An 18422-nucleotide genomic window follows, 5' to 3' on the forward strand; every position below is an offset into this window, starting at 1 on the left:
TGTTTTAGAATTACTATGCCTTATATGTGTTAAATGAGCCGTGCCATGAGAAAACCAACATAGTGGGTTTGCGACCAGCATGGATCCAGACCAGCCTGCGCATCCGCGCAGTCTGGCCAGGATACATGCTGTTCGCTAACAGTTTCTCCAATTCCAATAGGCTTTAAAAGCGAACAGCATGGATCCTGACCAGACTGCGCGGATGCGCAGGCTGGTCTGGATCCATGCTGGTCGCAAACCCACTATGTTGGTTTTCCCATGGCACGGCTCAAATGTCGATGAAGGTATAATAAGGCTTTATATTAATTCAAACTTAAGTAAAATAAGAGCGACTAATTACCTGCAAAATCTTTTTACATGTTTCTATTTAAAAGTGACTTTACTTAATTTAAGGCACCGACGTGCAAACGTAAAGAACACTACTATTTGTAACAAAACCATTGCACTTATTTTAGATATGTTTTTTACAAGTCATACTTTATGCTTCCCAGTCCTAAAAAAAGAGGCGGGGAATACCCGACAGCTTTTTGAATGCATGGATTAACACTAGTTTTTTTTAACTTATATTTTTAAATCAAACGTCATTAAAACTTGTAAATTCCATATTCGCCGTGATTCATGCAGTTTCGGATAGAGCTAAAATATACATTTAACCTATATCCACATAAGTATATAAACACTTTTAAAATATAAGTGATACCTACTTTAACTAATTTACTATTTCATGAAAGGTGTCATTTACGCGTACTTCTAAAACAAAAATGAAACGATAATAGTGTAGAGTAGACAGGTGATTATTGATTTGCGTTTCAACAGTTATTTTAAATATTTGATACACATTATCCGAGTATTTAGTGTTTTGATATTATTGAAACCCGACTTCCTTCTTTCTATATATCAGGAAGTGATACTTTTACACTGGATTTAAATGTTTGTTATTATGTTATATCCTGAGATCTTTTCGCCACCTTGGACGACGGACATAAAATCGAAAGAATGAAAATTCAAGAGCATCTTTTGTACATTCTTTTATTCAGTCTGGTCAATACAAATAAAGGTAACTCTTTTTAATTATAGACTTAAAAAGTTGAAAGCTAATTGAATGTAATATTAATAGCACATTATGTGGTTAACATCACATTTGCTTTTGACAGCAAGCTGGTACCATTGTAATTCGGGGTATATTGATCACGCACTCTGAATTCTGCGTACAGGAAAGGAAACACATTTTAGTTCTGAAGATTAAATGTTGAAATTTTGAGATCTGAAAGGGAAACCACTAGTATTTTGTAATGAAATTAAGAATTCTTGTATTAATACTCTTTCACATTTAAAGTTGTAAGCAAATGCAAATTATTTCAAACCAAATCAGTGGCAGAGTAAGTTGTTGGAAAATTTTTAATTTCTAATTTTAGTTAGAGATTCAATCAATACAATCACAATCTTGTCAATTAAGTCAAACAGCATTAACTTTTAAAGTTATTATCTATATTTATAAGAACCCGAAGATTCTTGCTTCAATTTTCAACCCTCTTTGTTTAATAGGAAAATTGATCAGATCGTGTTAGAATATATACTGAATTGTCATTCCATAATCATTATATTTTAGTAATACATTTAACGAAACTTCTAACGCTCCCTTCGGTGGTTTTTGCAATATCTGTCATATTTAATGAGATTCATTTGGTCACGTGTTTGGAAGATTATATTTCAAATAATACATTAAATTCTAAGCCTTGATATCTCTTTTAGGCCTATGTCTAGAATTTATATATCATTTTGGACTTGTTTGGGTCCAACTTTATGTCACACACACATATATATATATATATATATATATATATATATATATATATATATATAAAACTAAAATGTATGTATTCTAGTCATTATAGTTCTCATTTTGTTTATTAAAATGTCTGGCATTGGTTAGATGTCAGATAAAGTCAACATACACACTGTGTTTTCTTTTCTATGTGACATAAATACAACTTCAGAGGCTAGAGATGCGCAAATATAAATATCTTTATACCTGACGAGTGTACGTTTTCATCAAATGAGCCGCGCCATGAGGAAATCAACATAGTGGCTTTGCGACCATCATGGATCCAGACCAGCCTGCGCTTCCGCTCAGTCTGGTCAGGTTTCATGCTGTTCGCTAACAGTTTTTCTAATTCCAATAGGCTTTGAAAGCGAACAGCATGGATCCTGACCAGACTGCGCGGATGCGCAGGCTGGTCTCGATCCATGCTTGTCACAAAGCCACTATATTGGTTTTCTCATGGCGTGGCTCAAATGAATTTGATAGCTTCTAAACAAGAAAGAAAATTCATGATCTGCTATTGTTTCATATAAGATAACTGTTGATTAAAATATCGAGTGCAGCGTTAGAAGTTCCGATTAGTATATAACTTTTAACATTATTTATACTATCAATGTACTTCAGTAAAATGTTTTACATTGAGTATGTTATTACAACAGCACAATGCAATGCTATATGTGAAAACGACAATGCTATATACAAAACAAAGGTCCAAAACTCTTACCTTGCTAAATTTCTATAATGAACTTGTCCGTCTTTCAATTTGGACAATACCATTAACTGTTAAAAGGGGCGCTTACCAAAAAGATACTGACTGAATGGCGAACAGTGCAGACCATGATCAGACTGCACAGATGTGCAGGCTGATCTCGGTCTGCACTAGTCGCTTGCCAACAGTAGGCTAAAGGTAAATGATAAATAATCTTGCTACATTTCAGGTCAGCTTTCTTTAAAAGAAGATTTAAAGACAATAAAGGAATGTGACATTAACAATATTAACTTTAACTGTAGTAACAACGACGACGAAATCATCGCAGTGCAGTCTATAGAGTTTTGGTATTCTCCTGAATGCGAAAGTGTATGCTGTGAATACAACAGCAGTCACGCTAAAGATGATCCATCCTCAGGTGACATTGAAGCTGTTCGCCGAATGTGCTCTGGTAAACAGTCGTGCACTCTAAACTTGGATGTACTGCGTGATTTTAGCCCTTTTGGTCTTCAAAAATCCGTTTATGTTATTATACAGTTTCACTGTATACCTAGTAAGTGAATGTTTGATATCTATTTATTTATTAGCAAAGGAATATCAGTCAGCAGTTTATTTTCACTTTAAAACGACGTTTCGTCAATTTCGCTCCAGTTACAATATGGTCACCCTATTGTTATGTTTCTCCTAAATCTTTCCTCTAAGTTGGTGTATAGATCTGTTAAATAGGGTCCAATTTGGGATTCATGTTTTGGAACTGAAATTGAAACTCTTGTTTTATCAATCACCTATTGCTATACAAGTCAGTATTCAATAAAATTGTACTATAAGTTTTAAAACATCAAAATGTCATAAAGGTACATCAGAATACAATATACAACAAAATTACGTAACAAGATACATAAAAAAAAATCTTTGAAGGAGAAGCATAAAAAGCTGGCTGTTACGTTATGAATCAATGCACAAAAATCTCCAAAATAAAAACGTCGAAGGATTTAGTCTGCCTTGTATTCAAAAGTATATCATCCGACAGTCTCGGACATTCAGTACTGAAACTTCTATCATTAAATGACAACACAGCATCCCAATGTAGTGGTCAAAGGCCTAAAGCCTGGTATATTTAGACAATATTGAGATAAAGGACAAGACAAATAGACTGGTGCATTTCAAATAGAGCAATTGTACCTGAAATAAAAATATTAAAATCTAATGTTGGTTTTGATACGTGATCAAGTCGGGTTGTACAAGACCTATTTGTGCAATTTCCTCATCACGAATGATGAAGTTATACAAAGTATCTATGAAAAAAGTTTGTAAAATCTATTAAATATCATTTTTTACAGGAGCAAGGAGAACGTCAGTTTGCTCTAGTGACGTGGAGCTCATGTCAAACGGACTTCCGTTGTACCTTACAAGCGAAAACTATCCGAGTGTGGTAACTGGAAATAGCATGTGCTCATGTTCGTTCTCATCATGTTCGTCAAATATCAATCTTTATGTTATTGATGTAGACTTATATCTTGAACCGGCAAATTGTGAACAAAGTCTTCAAGTTTTGAGCGGCGCTGATGCAGTTTTACATGAGATGAACTGTGAAAGTCACTATGACAGGAACGATATAGCTGTAACTAATCTGAACTCCCGTTACGTCAACATAAATTTCATTAACAATTCAACACAGAATCAAGAAGGTTATTTTTTTCTTGGATTTGCAGGTATGTCACAATTGACACTTCACGCATATATTGGCTTTAATTTTATACGGAGTTTATTATGCCATACAAAAACATTGTATATATCGGCGAAAACATGTGTCGTAACTTGACACGACTTCATATTACGTGAAAAGTCTCCCTGTACTTGAATTCAGTGTTGTTATATTTTCTTGTCCTTTGGTATCATAGAATCCATTCAATAAATGTGCTATAGAGTTCCGCTTAAGCCGGTGCTAGGGGGCGTGAGAGTTGTTGCACGTTTCATTACATCTCCGTCATGAACAGACTCATCAAACCGTGTCTGCTATTATTCTACTTGGTTGCATTCTTTGCTTCCAAAATATCTCTTTACAGATTTTATTCAATAAACTGCAGAACTGATTTGTTTTGTAACTTATACAACATATTAACTCGTTACATTAACACGTGTAATCAAATTGTGTGCAACGTTACATATCAATTATACCTAGTACATATATCAAATTCAGGAACTTGAATTAAAGCTCGAATGTTTTGTTGTTGTAATCTGTATTATATAACGGTAGCAGCTAAAACAACTGTAAACGTTTTTACATCTTAGATGAAATTTTCGTTGTTGCAAAAATTTGTTGTTTTCATGGAATTTTACAATTACGTTTATATTTCAGCTTCGGATCAAAATGCGAACTTCACCCTTACTTGTCGGGATGAACCAGCGTCCAGCATGTGTATTGGTAAGACGTAGCTGACAGGCATTCAATGAACTAACTATTTTCTATGCCCCTACTAAACTGTGTTTATGGGAATATATAGGAATCACTTCTCCCACCCCGTCCGTCCCTGCCCTTTCCCGTCCCATCTATCCCTTGATACCGTATATATCTATATATCATATATATCTTATTGAAACTTACAAAATGTTTTACGATCATAACATAACTTCACATTAAATGTTCCATTACTCTGACTTTTGCCCTGCACAAAATCGGCCATCCCGTTCCGTCTCCACTCTGAAACCCACCCATATCATGCTGAAACTTAAAATTTAATATTAGGATCATAAGACAAGTTCATATACCAGGTCTAATAACTCTGACTTTTGTTTTGACAATTTGTTTTCACCATTTCACCTTTAATTGAAACTTCAAGCACGTATTAGAGATCAATATGTACGTTTACACATCAGGTTCCATAACTCTGCCTTTTATTTTGACAAAATTACTCACCTTTTTGACTTTCCAATGTGGTACAATCGATGTTCTTTTTTAAATGAAAATATTGCATCAGCTTCAAAATAGGGTTTTTAGGATCATTAATCAAATTAATACAGCAGGCACAAAAACGCTTACTTCTGTTTTGACAAAAATCCATTTTCGCACTTGAAAAATGTCTCGAAAATGAAACCTCCTTCAATATTTTGTAAATATATGTATGCATTGGCCGGACTGGAAAAGTAACTTTACATAAATCAAGAATAATATATAAATATCATATGGCAGCGTGTTTGACATTGATATTGTCAACCCGAGGGCAGAATGTCACCCGAGGCGAAAGCCGAGTGGTGACATTCTGTTTCGAGGGTTGACAATATCAATGTAAACACGCTGTCATATGATATTTATTTTATTATACCGAACAAAATTTAGTATATAAAAATGTTTAAAAATGTTTTTAATTCATTTTATTTAACAGTTTCATCTTTAGCGCGGTAATCGCCTGTGTACACATTGAATAGTGACGTCACTACTATGTGTACAAGGGAGACAATCTTTTGGCTAAAAAATTGAAGCAGTTAATTGCCCTTATATGACATTCAAAATATCAGCGCGGTCACATGACCTGACAGTCACTTTCGCTTGGTCACGTGTCAAAAAACTTGAAAATGTTTTTGATAGTCAAAATATCTCTTTCTCGGGTAATGGGATTTTATCATTGTAGACAAAAGAGAGGTATAATAATAATGTATTTATACACATTAAGTCAATGTAGATGTTTTATTTTGGCAAAGTTAATACCTTTTTCGGACTCGAAATGTAAATAATTATTTCCTTTGAAAGCTCTGACGGCAATGAAGTCATTTCATTTGAACTGTACACAAACTTTTGATTTCATTCAACCTGTCGATATAAGACGTCCTATAACTCTTGACTTTTAAACAAAAAAAATGTCAGCCTGTTCAAATTCTGCAAAACTGATTACATTTCTAATACTTATAACAGTCCTACCATGGAATATTTTTCAGTGTCCGATGGAAGTTGAATATAGGGTTATTTTATTCATTGATGAAATACAGGCTGTATTTCAGACAAAAAATCGTAGATATACAATACAAAGAACAATACACAAACAAGGTTAAAGCTATGTTGATAATTTAAGCACGATAACGCGTGTTAATGCCTTTGAAATTTGATCCATTGTTTAAAGCAATGAAATAAAAGTCAAGCAATTCACACGTCAACTGTAATACATAATGTAAGAGTCTGGCTAACAGAATTTCTCGCGATATGGATTTTAGAACACGATTCGCTCAGACAGAAAAAATAAATGATATGTTTATAAGGTTGTTGAATCCATATACAAATTAAGTAAATCATATTGGGAAATTAATATCTTTAAATGAATAACAGTCAGAGAAATGTCACATGAAATATTGGTAAAGATGGGAGGTAGCCTAAGCTATCATACACATGTGGAGTCGAATAGTCTAATTTAGGAAATCTTCCTAATCACCAATTCTATTTTCTTATATATACTTTCCTTTTTTGATTTGTACATCTTTGATAGTTTTACCAATACTACGTTATCTTTCTTCAGTTTCTGCAAAGCGTGTTTGGAGAACGAGGAAATGAAATAGTTTTTAAATGTTTCGTTTCGTTATTAATGGTACTGAGAATATTATACCAGTATATCATACTTTGGTTCCCCAGAATGTGTGGTGGGCGCCACAGTAACGACCACGAATGGTAGTATTAAAAACTCAGTACAATGTATGTCTTCGAAAATTAATACACACATACATCCGGGGATCTAGTGTGTAAACAACTATTCAAAACTAAATGTTGGCGAGTTGGAACCTAATAAAACTTCTTCTGCCATTCAAGACAATACCTTAGGTGCTTAGTTTGACAAATAATAATATAAGGTTCAAATTTCCTTGTGACATAATTTTTTGAGCACGTCTTAAGTAGTTGTTTTTAATGACAGTATTTGAATGTACTGTGAGCATCGATGATTCTGTCACCAGGATTAAATCGAGCAATGAATGTGGCCGGTGGCCGTAATCCTAACATTTTCTATGTTTGGGTCGCTCGAAACCTTTGATATCCTTTCCGCGGCCGTAACGTAAAAAAAACATATTAACGTCTGATGGCCCTTTCACGCTTCCGTAGAATCAACTTTATTACACGAAATTCATTTTGAAAATATTTCTGAAATGTCTAGGTTTGCAGCTCTCAAATACGGAACAATCTGACATTCGACGCATCTACTGACACTTTTAGACAACATCAAAAAGGACCTTTTGAACGATTTCCAAAATTCTCCATATACCCTTGCTCCGTTACGGACCCCTGTGGGATTTGTGTTTATTTCGAGTGCAAATATTATTTCAAAGATGGAAAGCTAACATGTCGTGCTAAAGCCAAGGTACTTTCAAATTGTAAGAAAATGCTGAATATTGACTTCTTATTAGAAAAAAAGAAGTTTGTTTGCTTTGTTTGTTTGTTTTGGGTTTAACGCCGTTTTTCAACAGTATTTCAGTCATGTAACGGCGGGCAGTTAACCTAACCAGTGTTCTTGGATTCTGTACCAGTACAAACCTGTTCTCCGTAAGTAACTGCCAACTTATCCACATGAATCAGAGGTGGAGAACCAATGATTTCAGACAAAATGTCGTTTATCAAATAGTCACGGAGAACATACGCCCCGCCCGAGGATCGAACTCACGACCCCGCGATCCGTAGACCAACGCTCTTACTTACTGAGCTAAGCGGGCGGGTTTTTAAGACCACATGCATACATTTAGAGCAACTTCCTTTCTACACCACGTCCTAAAAACTTTAGTTATATTGCTCAACTAATCGGACAGAAAATTTTGTGTTATATCCAATTGTATAGGTTTTGAATTTTCAATAATATAAATTCGTTGATAGTTACAACTGAAATATGCAATTTTGCAAGTAGGAAATACATTATTTCTTCACATACAGATTCCTGCACACCAGCAAATGTCCCAGACTAAATGAAAACATGGTTGACCATGGTCACCACAGTTTTTGATGGTTGACCATGTTTTCACATGGTCAACCATCAAATACCATGGTCAGGAGCAGGGTCGGCCATGGTCGACCATGGTGAGAGAAGATTGGTCATGGTCGACCATAGTCAGAAAAGACAATCAACAGTTTGACCATGGTTTACCGTGGTCAACTTTTTTCAACCACGGTTGACCATGGACTACCATGGTCATGTTAGTAATTTTCACAATTATAAAGTTTTACAATGCACAAAGATGCCTGACTGCATTTTGGCTCCAAAAGTTTTCCTAGATATAGAGTTTTCCTGCATTTATAGACAGATTCAAAGGTAAACTTTCATAGGCTGACTATAATTTCTTGTCATCTTAGCAATTTTATGACAAATAAATGACTGATTTGCAAAAGAAGATAGAGACTGCAATTGTCATGTATGTTCACGACCCTTTCAAATTTATATTTATACATTTAATTACTTATCTGTATTGGTGAAATATTTTGATATATTTCCAACAAACCTTATAATTTGTAAAGTGCAAAACATTGTTCAAATATATACAGATATTAAGATATATCAAAATCATAGTGTATTTTGATTTCTCGTTACAAAGTAATTTTTTCACATAATATACCCAAATTTTCAGTATATTTACATAAGTAATTACTACCGAAGAAACGGTCTCTCAGAATTTTGAAATTTTCTCCAATATGATTTTATGGAACAGTCAATTTCTTTTATCAAAATTTAGCCACCGAAAATGTTCCATTATAAATTATAATGTCATCGAACAAGATATCAACAATCTGAGAGATGCTTCCCTCCATATTACACCACGGCCTTATCACTTCAGTAAATATTGCTTAACTAATCGGACAGGAAATTTTCTGTTATATCCATAAGTATAGGTTTTGAATTCCCAATAAAAGCATTGAGTTGATGGTTGCAACTAAAATATGCAATTTTTGTAAGTAGGAATTATATTATTTCTTCACACATAGACTGTGGCGCACCAGCAAATGTGGATGGCGCAAATGTATCAACATCAAATGATAATCTTGAAAACTCGGTAGCAACGTATGTTTGCGAAAATGGACATACACATACTTCTGGAGATCTAGAACTTACTTGTGGGTCCGATGGTAAATGGAATGGAACAGCGCCAGTCTGTACACCTGGTATGAAATGCTACATTTCTTTTTCTATAATCTCATCCAAATTACTGTAGTTAACATAACATAACTGGTCAGATAAGAAATGATTTCTAATGACTGTTTGTTCTAAAGTCCGTACAATAGGCAGATGAACTAATCGTTAGTAGTACAGTTTGTCATTTCAAAATTGCAGACAACATTTGTATATCGGTTTTTCATGCATAGATTGTGGTACACCAGTAAATGTCGATCGTGAAAATGTAACGACATCGAATGCTAATATCGAAAACTGAGTTGTTACGCATGCTGCGGAAATTGATATACAAATACATTTGGAAATCTCAAAGATATTCGTGTGAACGATAGTAATGGAACGGAGCATCGCCCGTTCAGACTCTTGGCATGCACTACAACAATTGTCTTTTTTACACCACGGCCTTATCACTTCAGTAGATATTGCTTAACTAATCGGACAGGACATTTTCTGTTATATCCATTTGTATAGGTTTTGAATTCCAAATCACAGCATTGAGGTGAGGATTACAACTAAAATATGCAATTTTTGAAATTTAGAATTATATTATTTCTTCACATATAGACTGTGGCTCACCAGAAAATGTGGATGGCGCAGATGTAACAACATCCAATGACAATCTTGAAAACTCAGTAGCAACGTATGTTTGCGAAAATGGATATACACATACATCTGGAGATCTGGAACGTACTTGTGGGTCCAATGGTACGTGGAATGGAACATCGCCAGTCTGTACACCTGGTATGAAATGCTACATTTTTATTTTACATAGCGTTTTAATCGTTGTAATAAACATAACTTGACTAGTCAGATAGGAAATATTTTCTAATGCCTGTTTTCAGGTTTGAATTCTGGACAACAGGCAGGTGAATTATTCGTTGCAATTACAAATTGCCCCATTAGGATCTTCAGAAAACATTTGTATATCGTTTCTTCATGCATAGATTGCGGCACACTATCAATTGTGGATGGTGCAAATGTAACGACATCGAATGGTAATACGGAAAACTTAGTAGCAACGTACGTTTTCGAAAGTGGATAAACACATACATTAGAGGATTTAAAACATGTTTGTGGGAACGACCGTAATTGGAACGGAACATCGCCAGTTGTTCGCCTGGCATGTACTACAATAATTGTCTTTTTATACGACAGTCTTATCACTTCAGTAAATATTGCTTATTAACTAATCGGAGAGAAAATTTTGTCTTATATCCATTTGTTTATGTATTGAATTCAAATAAACGGCATTGAGTTCATTGCTGCAATCAAAATATACAATTTTTGCAAGAAGGAATTATATTATTTCTTCACACATAGACTGTGGCGCACCAGAAAATGCGGATGGCGCAAATGTAACAACATCAAATGATAATCTTGAAAACTCGGTGGCAACGTATGTTTGCGAAAATGGATATACACATACTTCTGGAGATCTAGAACTTACTTGTGGGTCCGATGGTAAATGGAATGGCACAGCGCCAGTCTGTACATCTGGTATGAAATGCTACATTTCTTTTTCTATAATCTCATCCAAATTACTGTAGTTAAAATAACATAACTGGTCAGATAAGAAATGTTTTCTAATGACTGTTTGTTCTAAAGTCCGTACAATAGGCAGATGAACTAATCGTTAGAAGTACAATTTGTCAATTCAAAACTGCAGACAAAATTTGTATATCGGTTTTTCATGCATAAATTGTATATCGGTTTTTCATGCATAGATTGTGGTACACCAGTAAATGTCGATCGTGAAAATAAGACTTCGAGTGCTAATATCGAAAACTGAGTTGTTACGCATGCTGCAAAAGTTGATAGACAAATACATTTGGGGATCTCAAAGCTATTCGTGTGAACGATAGTAATGGAACGGAGCATCGCCCGTTCAGACTCCTCGAATGCACTACACTACAACAATTGTCTTTTTTACACCACGGCCTTATCACTTCAGTAGATATTGCTTAACTAATCGGACAGGACATTTTCTGTTATATCCATTTGTATAGGTTTTGAATTCCAAATAACAGCATTGAGGTGAGGATTACAACTAAAATATGCAATTTTTGAATGTAAGAATTATATTATTTCTTTACATATAGACTGTGGCTCACCAGCAAATGTGGATGGCGCAAATGTATCAACATCAAATGATAATCTTGAAAACTCGGTAGCAACGTATGTTTGCGAAAATGGACATACACATACTTCTGGAGATCTAGAACTTACTTGTGGGTCCGATGGTAAATGGAATGGAACAGCGCCAGTCTGTACACCTGGTATGAAATGCTACATTTCTTTTTCTATAATCTCATCCAAATTACTGTAGTTAACATAACATAACTGGTCAGATAAGAAATGTTTTCTAATGACTGTTTGTTCTAAAGTCCGTACAATAGGCAGATGAACTAATCGTTAGTAGTACAATTTGTCATTTCAAAATTGCAGACAACAATTGTATATCGGTTTTTCATGCATAGATTGTGGTACACCAGTAAATGTCGATCGTGAAAATGTAACGACATCGAATGCTAATATCGAAAACTGAGTTGTTACGCATGCTGCGGAAATTGATATACAAATACATTTGGGAATCTCAAAGATATTCGTGTGAACGATAGTAATGGAACGGAGCATCGCCCGTTCAGACTCTTGGCATGCACTACAAAATTGTCTTTTATACACCACGGCTTTATCACTTCAGTAGATATTGCTTAACTAATCGGACAGGACATTTTCTGTTATATCCATTTGTATAGGGTTTAAATTCCAAATAACAGCATTGAGGTGAGGATTACAACAAAAATATGCAATTTTTGAAAGAAAGAATTATATTATTTCTTTACATATAGACTGTGGCTCACCAGCAAATGTGGATGGCGCAAATGTAACAACATCAAATGATAATCTTGAAAACTCGGTAGCAACGTATGTTTGCGAAAATGGACATACGCATACCTTTGGAGATCTAGAACGTACTTGTGGGTCCAATGGTAAATGGAATGGAACAGCGCCAGTCTGTACACCTGGTATGAAATGCTACATTTTTATTTTACATAGCGTTTTAATCGTTGTAATAAACATAACTTGACTAGCCAGATAGGAAATATTTTCTAATGCCTGTTTTCAGGTTTGAATTCTGGACAACAGGCAGGTGAATTATTCGTTGCAATTACAAATTGCCCCATTAGGATCTTCAGAAAACATTTGTATATCGTTTCTTCATGCATAGATTGCGGCACACTATCAATTGTGGATGGTGCAAATGTAACGACATCGATAGGTAATACGGAAAACTTAGTAGCAACGTTCGTTTTCGAAAGTGGATAAACACATACATTAGAGGATTTAAAACATGTTTGTGGGAACGACCGTAATTGGAACGGAACATCGCCAGTTGTTCGCCTGGCATGTACTACAACAATTGTCTTTTTATTCGACAGTCTTATCACTTCAGTAAATATTGCTTATTAACTAATCGGAGAGAAAATTTTGTCTTATATCAATTTGTTTATGTTTTGAATTCCAATAAACAGCATTGAGTTCATTGCTGCAATTAAAATATTCAATTTTTGCAAGAAGGAATTATATTATTTCTTCACACATAGACTGTGGCGCACCAGAAAATGTGGATGGCGCAAATGTAACAACATCAAATGATAATCTTGAAAACTCGGTGGCAACGTATGTTTGCGAAAATGGATATACACATACTTCTGGAGATCTAGAACGTACTTGTGGGTCCGATGGTAAATGGAATGGCACAGCGCCAGTCTGTACATCTGGTATGAAATGCTACATTTCTTTTTCTATAATCTCATCCAAATTACTGTAGTTAACATGATATAACTGGTCAGATAAGAAATGTTTTCTAATGACTGTTTGTTCTGAAGTCCGTACAATAGGCAGATGAACTAATCGTTAGAAGTACAATTTGTCAATTCAAAACTGCAGACAAAATGTGTATATCGGTTTTTCATGTATAAATTGTATATCGGTTTTTCATGCATAGATTGTAGTACACCAGTAAATGTCGATCGTGAAAATAAGACTTCGAGTGCTAATATCGAAAACTGAGTTGTTACGCATGCTGCGAAAGTTGGTATACGAATACATTTGGGGATCTCAAAGCTATTCGTGTGAACGACAGTAATGGAACGGAGCATCGCCCGTTCAGACTCTTGGAATGCACTACAACAATTGTCTTTTTTATCCCACGGCCTTATCACTTCTGTAAATATTGCTTAACTAATCGGACAGGAAATTTTCTGTTAGATCTATATCCATTTGTATAGGTTTTGAATTCCCAAAAACAGCATTGAGTTGATGGTTCCAACTAAAATATGCAATTTTTGAAAGTAAGTATTATATTATTTCTTCACCTATAGACTGTGGCGCACCAGCAAATGTGGATAGCGCAAATGTAACAACATCAAATGATAATCTTGAAAACTCGGTAGCAACATATGTGTGCGAAAATGGACATACACATACTTCTGGTGATCTAGAACGTACTTGTGGGTCCAATGGTAAATGGAATGGAACAGCGCCAGTCTGTACACCTGGTATGAAATGTTACATCTTTATTTTACATAGCGTTTTCATCGTTGTAATAAACATAGCTTAACTAGTCAGATAGGAAATGTTTTCTAATGCTTGATTTTCAGGTTTGAATTCTGAACAATAGGCTGGTGAGTTTTTCGCTGTAATTACAAATTGCCCCATTGGTAACTTCAGAAAACATTTGTGTATCGTTTCTTCATGCATAGATTGCGGCACACTATCAAATGTGGACTGTGCAAATGTAACGACATCGAATGGTAATACGGAAAACTTAGTAGCAACGTACGTTTGCGAATGTGGATATACACATACATTTGGGGCTTATATCCATTTGTTTATATTTTGAATTCCAACAAACAGCATTGAGTTGATTGCTGCAATTAAAATATACAATTTTTGCAAGTAGGAATTATATTATTTCTTCACACATAGACTGTGGCGCACCAGCAAATGTGGATGGCGCAAATGTATCAACATCCAATGATAATCTTGAAAACTCGGTAGCAACGTATGTTTGCGAAAATGGACATACACATACTTCTGGAGATCTAGAACGTACTTGTGGGTCCGATGGTAAATGGAATGGAACAGCGCCAGTCTGTACACCTGGTACGAAATGCTACATATTTATTTTAAATAGCATTTTAATCACTGTAATAAACATAATTAGTCAGATAGGAAATGTTTTCTAATGCCTGTTTTTCAGGTTTGAATTCTGAACAACAGGCAGATGTATTATTCGTTGCAGTTATAAATTGCCCCATTAGTAACTTCAGAAAACATTTGCATATCGTTTCTTCATGCATAAATTGCGACACACTATCAATTGTGGACGGTGAAAATGTAACGACATCGAACGGTAATACGGAAAACTTAGTAGTAACGTACGTTTGCGAAAGTGGATATACACATACATTTGGGGATTTAAAACATATTTGTGGGAACGACCGTAATTGGAACGGAACATCACCCGTTGTTAGCCTGACATGCACTACAAGAATTGTCTTTTAATACGACGGTCTTATCACTTCAATAAATATTGCTTATTAACTCATCGGAGAGGAAATTTTGTCTTATATCAATTTGTTTATGTTTTGAATTCTTCCAACAAACAGCATTGAGTTAATTGCTGCAATTAAAATATACATTTATTTTGCAAGAAGGAATTATATTATTTCTTAACATATAGATTGTGGTACACCATCAAATGCGGATAGTGCAAATGTAACGACATCGAATGGTAATATTGAAAATTCAATAGCAACGTACGTTTGCGAAAGTGGATATTCACATACAGCTGGGGATCTAAAACATAGTTGTGGGACCGACGGTAAATGGAACGGAACATCGCCTGTCTGTACTCCCGGTAAGTACAACAAATTCCTTTCTACACCACGTCCTAAACACTTCAGTAAATATTGCTTAACTAATCGGACAGGAAAATTTGTGTTTTATCCTGTTGTTTAGGTTTTGAATTTTCAATAATAGGAATTCGTTGATAGTTGCAACTGAAATATGCAATTTTTGCAAATAGGAATTACATTATTTTTTTCACATACAGATTGTGGAACACCAGCAAATGTGGATGGCGCAAATGTAACAACATCAAATGATAATCTTGAAAACTCGGTGGCAACGTATGTTTGCGAAAATGGATATACACATACTTCTGGAGATCTAGAACGAACTTGTGGGTCCGATGGTAAATGGAATGGCACAGCGCCAGTCTGTACATCTGGTATTGACATCTGCATTTCTTTTTCTGTAATCTCATCCTTATTAATGTAGTTAACATAGCTTTACTGGTCAGATAAGACATGTTTTCTGCTGCCTGTTTGTTCTGAATTCCGAACAATAGGCAGATACATTAATCGTTACAACTACAAATTGTCAATTCATAACTGCAGACAACATTTGTATATCGGTTTTTCATGCATAGGTTGTGGTACACCACTAAATGTCGATTGTGAAAATGTAACGACATCGAATGCTAATATGGAAAACTTAGTAGCAACGTACGTTTGCGAAAGTGGATATACAAATACATTTGGGGATTATATCCATTTATGTTTTGAATTGCAAGAAACAGCATTGAGTTGATTGCTGCAATTAAAATAAATTATAAAATTTTTGCAAGTAGAAATTATATTATTTCTTCACATATAGACTGTGGCGCACCAGCAAATGTGGAAGGCGCAAATGTAACAACATCAAATGATAATCTTGAAAACTCGGTAGCAACGTATGTTTGCGAAAACGGACATACACATACTTCTGGAGATCTAGAACGTACTTGTTGGTCCGATGGTAAATGGAATGGAACAGCGCCAGTCTGTACACCTGGTATGAAATGCTACATTTTTATTTTACATAGCATTTTAATCGCTGTAATAAACATAACTTAACTAGTTAGATAGGAAATGTTTTCTTATGCCTGTTTTCAGGTTTGAATTCTGAACAACAGGCAGATGAATTATTCGTTGCAATTACAAATTGCCCCATGAGTAACTTCAGAAAACATTTGTGTATCGTTTCTTGATGCATAAATTGCGGCACACTATCAAAAGTGGACGGTGCAAATGTAACCACATCAAATGGTAATACGGAAAAGTTAGTAGCAACGTACGTTTGCGAAAGTGGATATACACATTCATTTGGGGATTTAAAACATATTTGTGGGAACGACCGTTATTGGAACGAAGCATCGCCCGTTGTTCGCCTGGCATGCACTACAACAATTGTCTTTTTATACGACGGTCTTATCACTTCAGTAGATATTGCTTATTAACTCATCGGAGAGGAAATTTTGTCTTATATCCATTTCTTTATGTTTTGATTTCCAACAAACAGGATTGAGTTGATTGCTGCAATTAAAATATACAATTTTTGCAAGAAGGAATTATATCATTTCTTCACACATAGACTGTGGCTCACCAGCAAATGTGGATGGCGCAAATGTAACAACATCAAATGATAATCTTGAAAACTCGGTAGCAACGTATGTTTGCGAAAATGGACATACACATACTTCTGGAAATCTAGAACGTACTTGTGGATCCGATGGTAAATGGAATGGAAAAGCGCCAGTCTGTACACCTGGTATGAAGTGCTACATGTTTTTTACATAGCATTTTAATCGCTGCAATAAACATAACTTAACTAGTCAGATAGGAAATGTTTTCTAATGCCTGTTTGTCAGGTTTGAATTCTGAACAACAGGCAGATGAATTATTCGTTACAATTACAAATTGCCCCATTAGTAACTTCAGAAAACATTTGTATATCGTTTCTTGATGCATAAATTGCGGCACACTATCAAATGTGGACGGTGCAAATGTAATGACATCGGATGGTAATACGGAAAACTTAGTAGCAACGTACGTTTGCGAAAGTGTATATACACATTCATTTGGGGATTTAAAACATATTTGTGGGAACGACCGTTATTGGAACGAAACATCGCCCGTTCGCCTGGCATGCACTACAACAATTGTCTTTTTATACGACGGTCTTATCACTTCAGTAAATATTGCTTATTAACTCATCGGAGAGGAAATTTTGTCTTATATCCATTTGTTTATGTTTTGAATTCCAACAAACAGGATTGAGTTGATTGCTGCAATTAAAATATACAATTTTTGCAAGAAGGAATTATATCATTTCTTCACACATAGGCTGTGGCTCACCAGCAAATGTGGATGGCGCAAATGTAACAACATCAAATGATAATCTTGAAAACTCGGTAGCAACGTATGTTTGCGTAAATGGATATAATCATACATTTGGAAATCTAGAACGTACTTGTGAGTCCGATGGTGACTGGAATGGAACATTGCCAGTCTGTACATCTGGTATGTACTGCTACCTTGTTATTTGAAATAGCATTTTAATCGCTGTTATTAACATAACTTAACTAGTCAGATAGGCAATGTTTTCTAATGCCTGTCTGTTCAGGTTTGAATTCCGAACAGACAGGTGAATTGATCTTTGCAACTACAATTTGCTCTATTTGAAACAGTAAACTACATTGTATATCATTTCTTCACGCTAAGATTGTGGCACACCAGCAAATGTGGATGGTGCAAATGTAACGCAATCGAATGGTAATGTTAAAAACTCAGTAGCATCGTATGTTTGCGAAAGTAGATATTTATTTATATATTTGGGAATCTTAAACATATTTATTGAATCGAAGATAACT

General features: G+C 35.0%; 1 protein-coding gene across 1 annotated transcript in view; it reads left to right on the forward strand.

The window, feature by feature from the left end:
- Nucleotides 1–18422, forward strand: part of LOC123551035 (sushi, von Willebrand factor type A, EGF and pentraxin domain-containing protein 1-like) — a 102618-nt gene that overhangs the window by 16158 nt on the left and 68038 nt on the right. The window contains exons 3-18 of the mRNA XM_053540053.1: nucleotides 2761–3084; nucleotides 3872–4243; nucleotides 4891–4956; nucleotides 9427–9651; nucleotides 10226–10402; nucleotides 10982–11158; nucleotides 11761–11937; nucleotides 12511–12687; nucleotides 13267–13443; nucleotides 14047–14223; nucleotides 14654–14830; nucleotides 15411–15587; nucleotides 15783–15959; nucleotides 16388–16564; nucleotides 17144–17320; nucleotides 17896–18072. Of these exons, the coding sequence (XP_053396028.1) occupies nucleotides 2761–3084; nucleotides 3872–4243; nucleotides 4891–4956; nucleotides 9427–9651; nucleotides 10226–10402; nucleotides 10982–11158; nucleotides 11761–11937; nucleotides 12511–12687; nucleotides 13267–13443; nucleotides 14047–14223; nucleotides 14654–14830; nucleotides 15411–15587; nucleotides 15783–15959; nucleotides 16388–16564; nucleotides 17144–17320; nucleotides 17896–18072 (3111 nt within the window). The remainder of the gene's footprint in view (nucleotides 1–2760; nucleotides 3085–3871; nucleotides 4244–4890; nucleotides 4957–9426; nucleotides 9652–10225; nucleotides 10403–10981; nucleotides 11159–11760; nucleotides 11938–12510; nucleotides 12688–13266; nucleotides 13444–14046; nucleotides 14224–14653; nucleotides 14831–15410; nucleotides 15588–15782; nucleotides 15960–16387; nucleotides 16565–17143; nucleotides 17321–17895; nucleotides 18073–18422) is intronic.

This window comes from Mercenaria mercenaria, chromosome 4, assembly GCF_021730395.1.
Source record: "Mercenaria mercenaria strain notata chromosome 4, MADL_Memer_1, whole genome shotgun sequence".
NCBI lineage: Eukaryota > Metazoa > Mollusca > Bivalvia > Venerida > Veneridae > Mercenaria > Mercenaria mercenaria.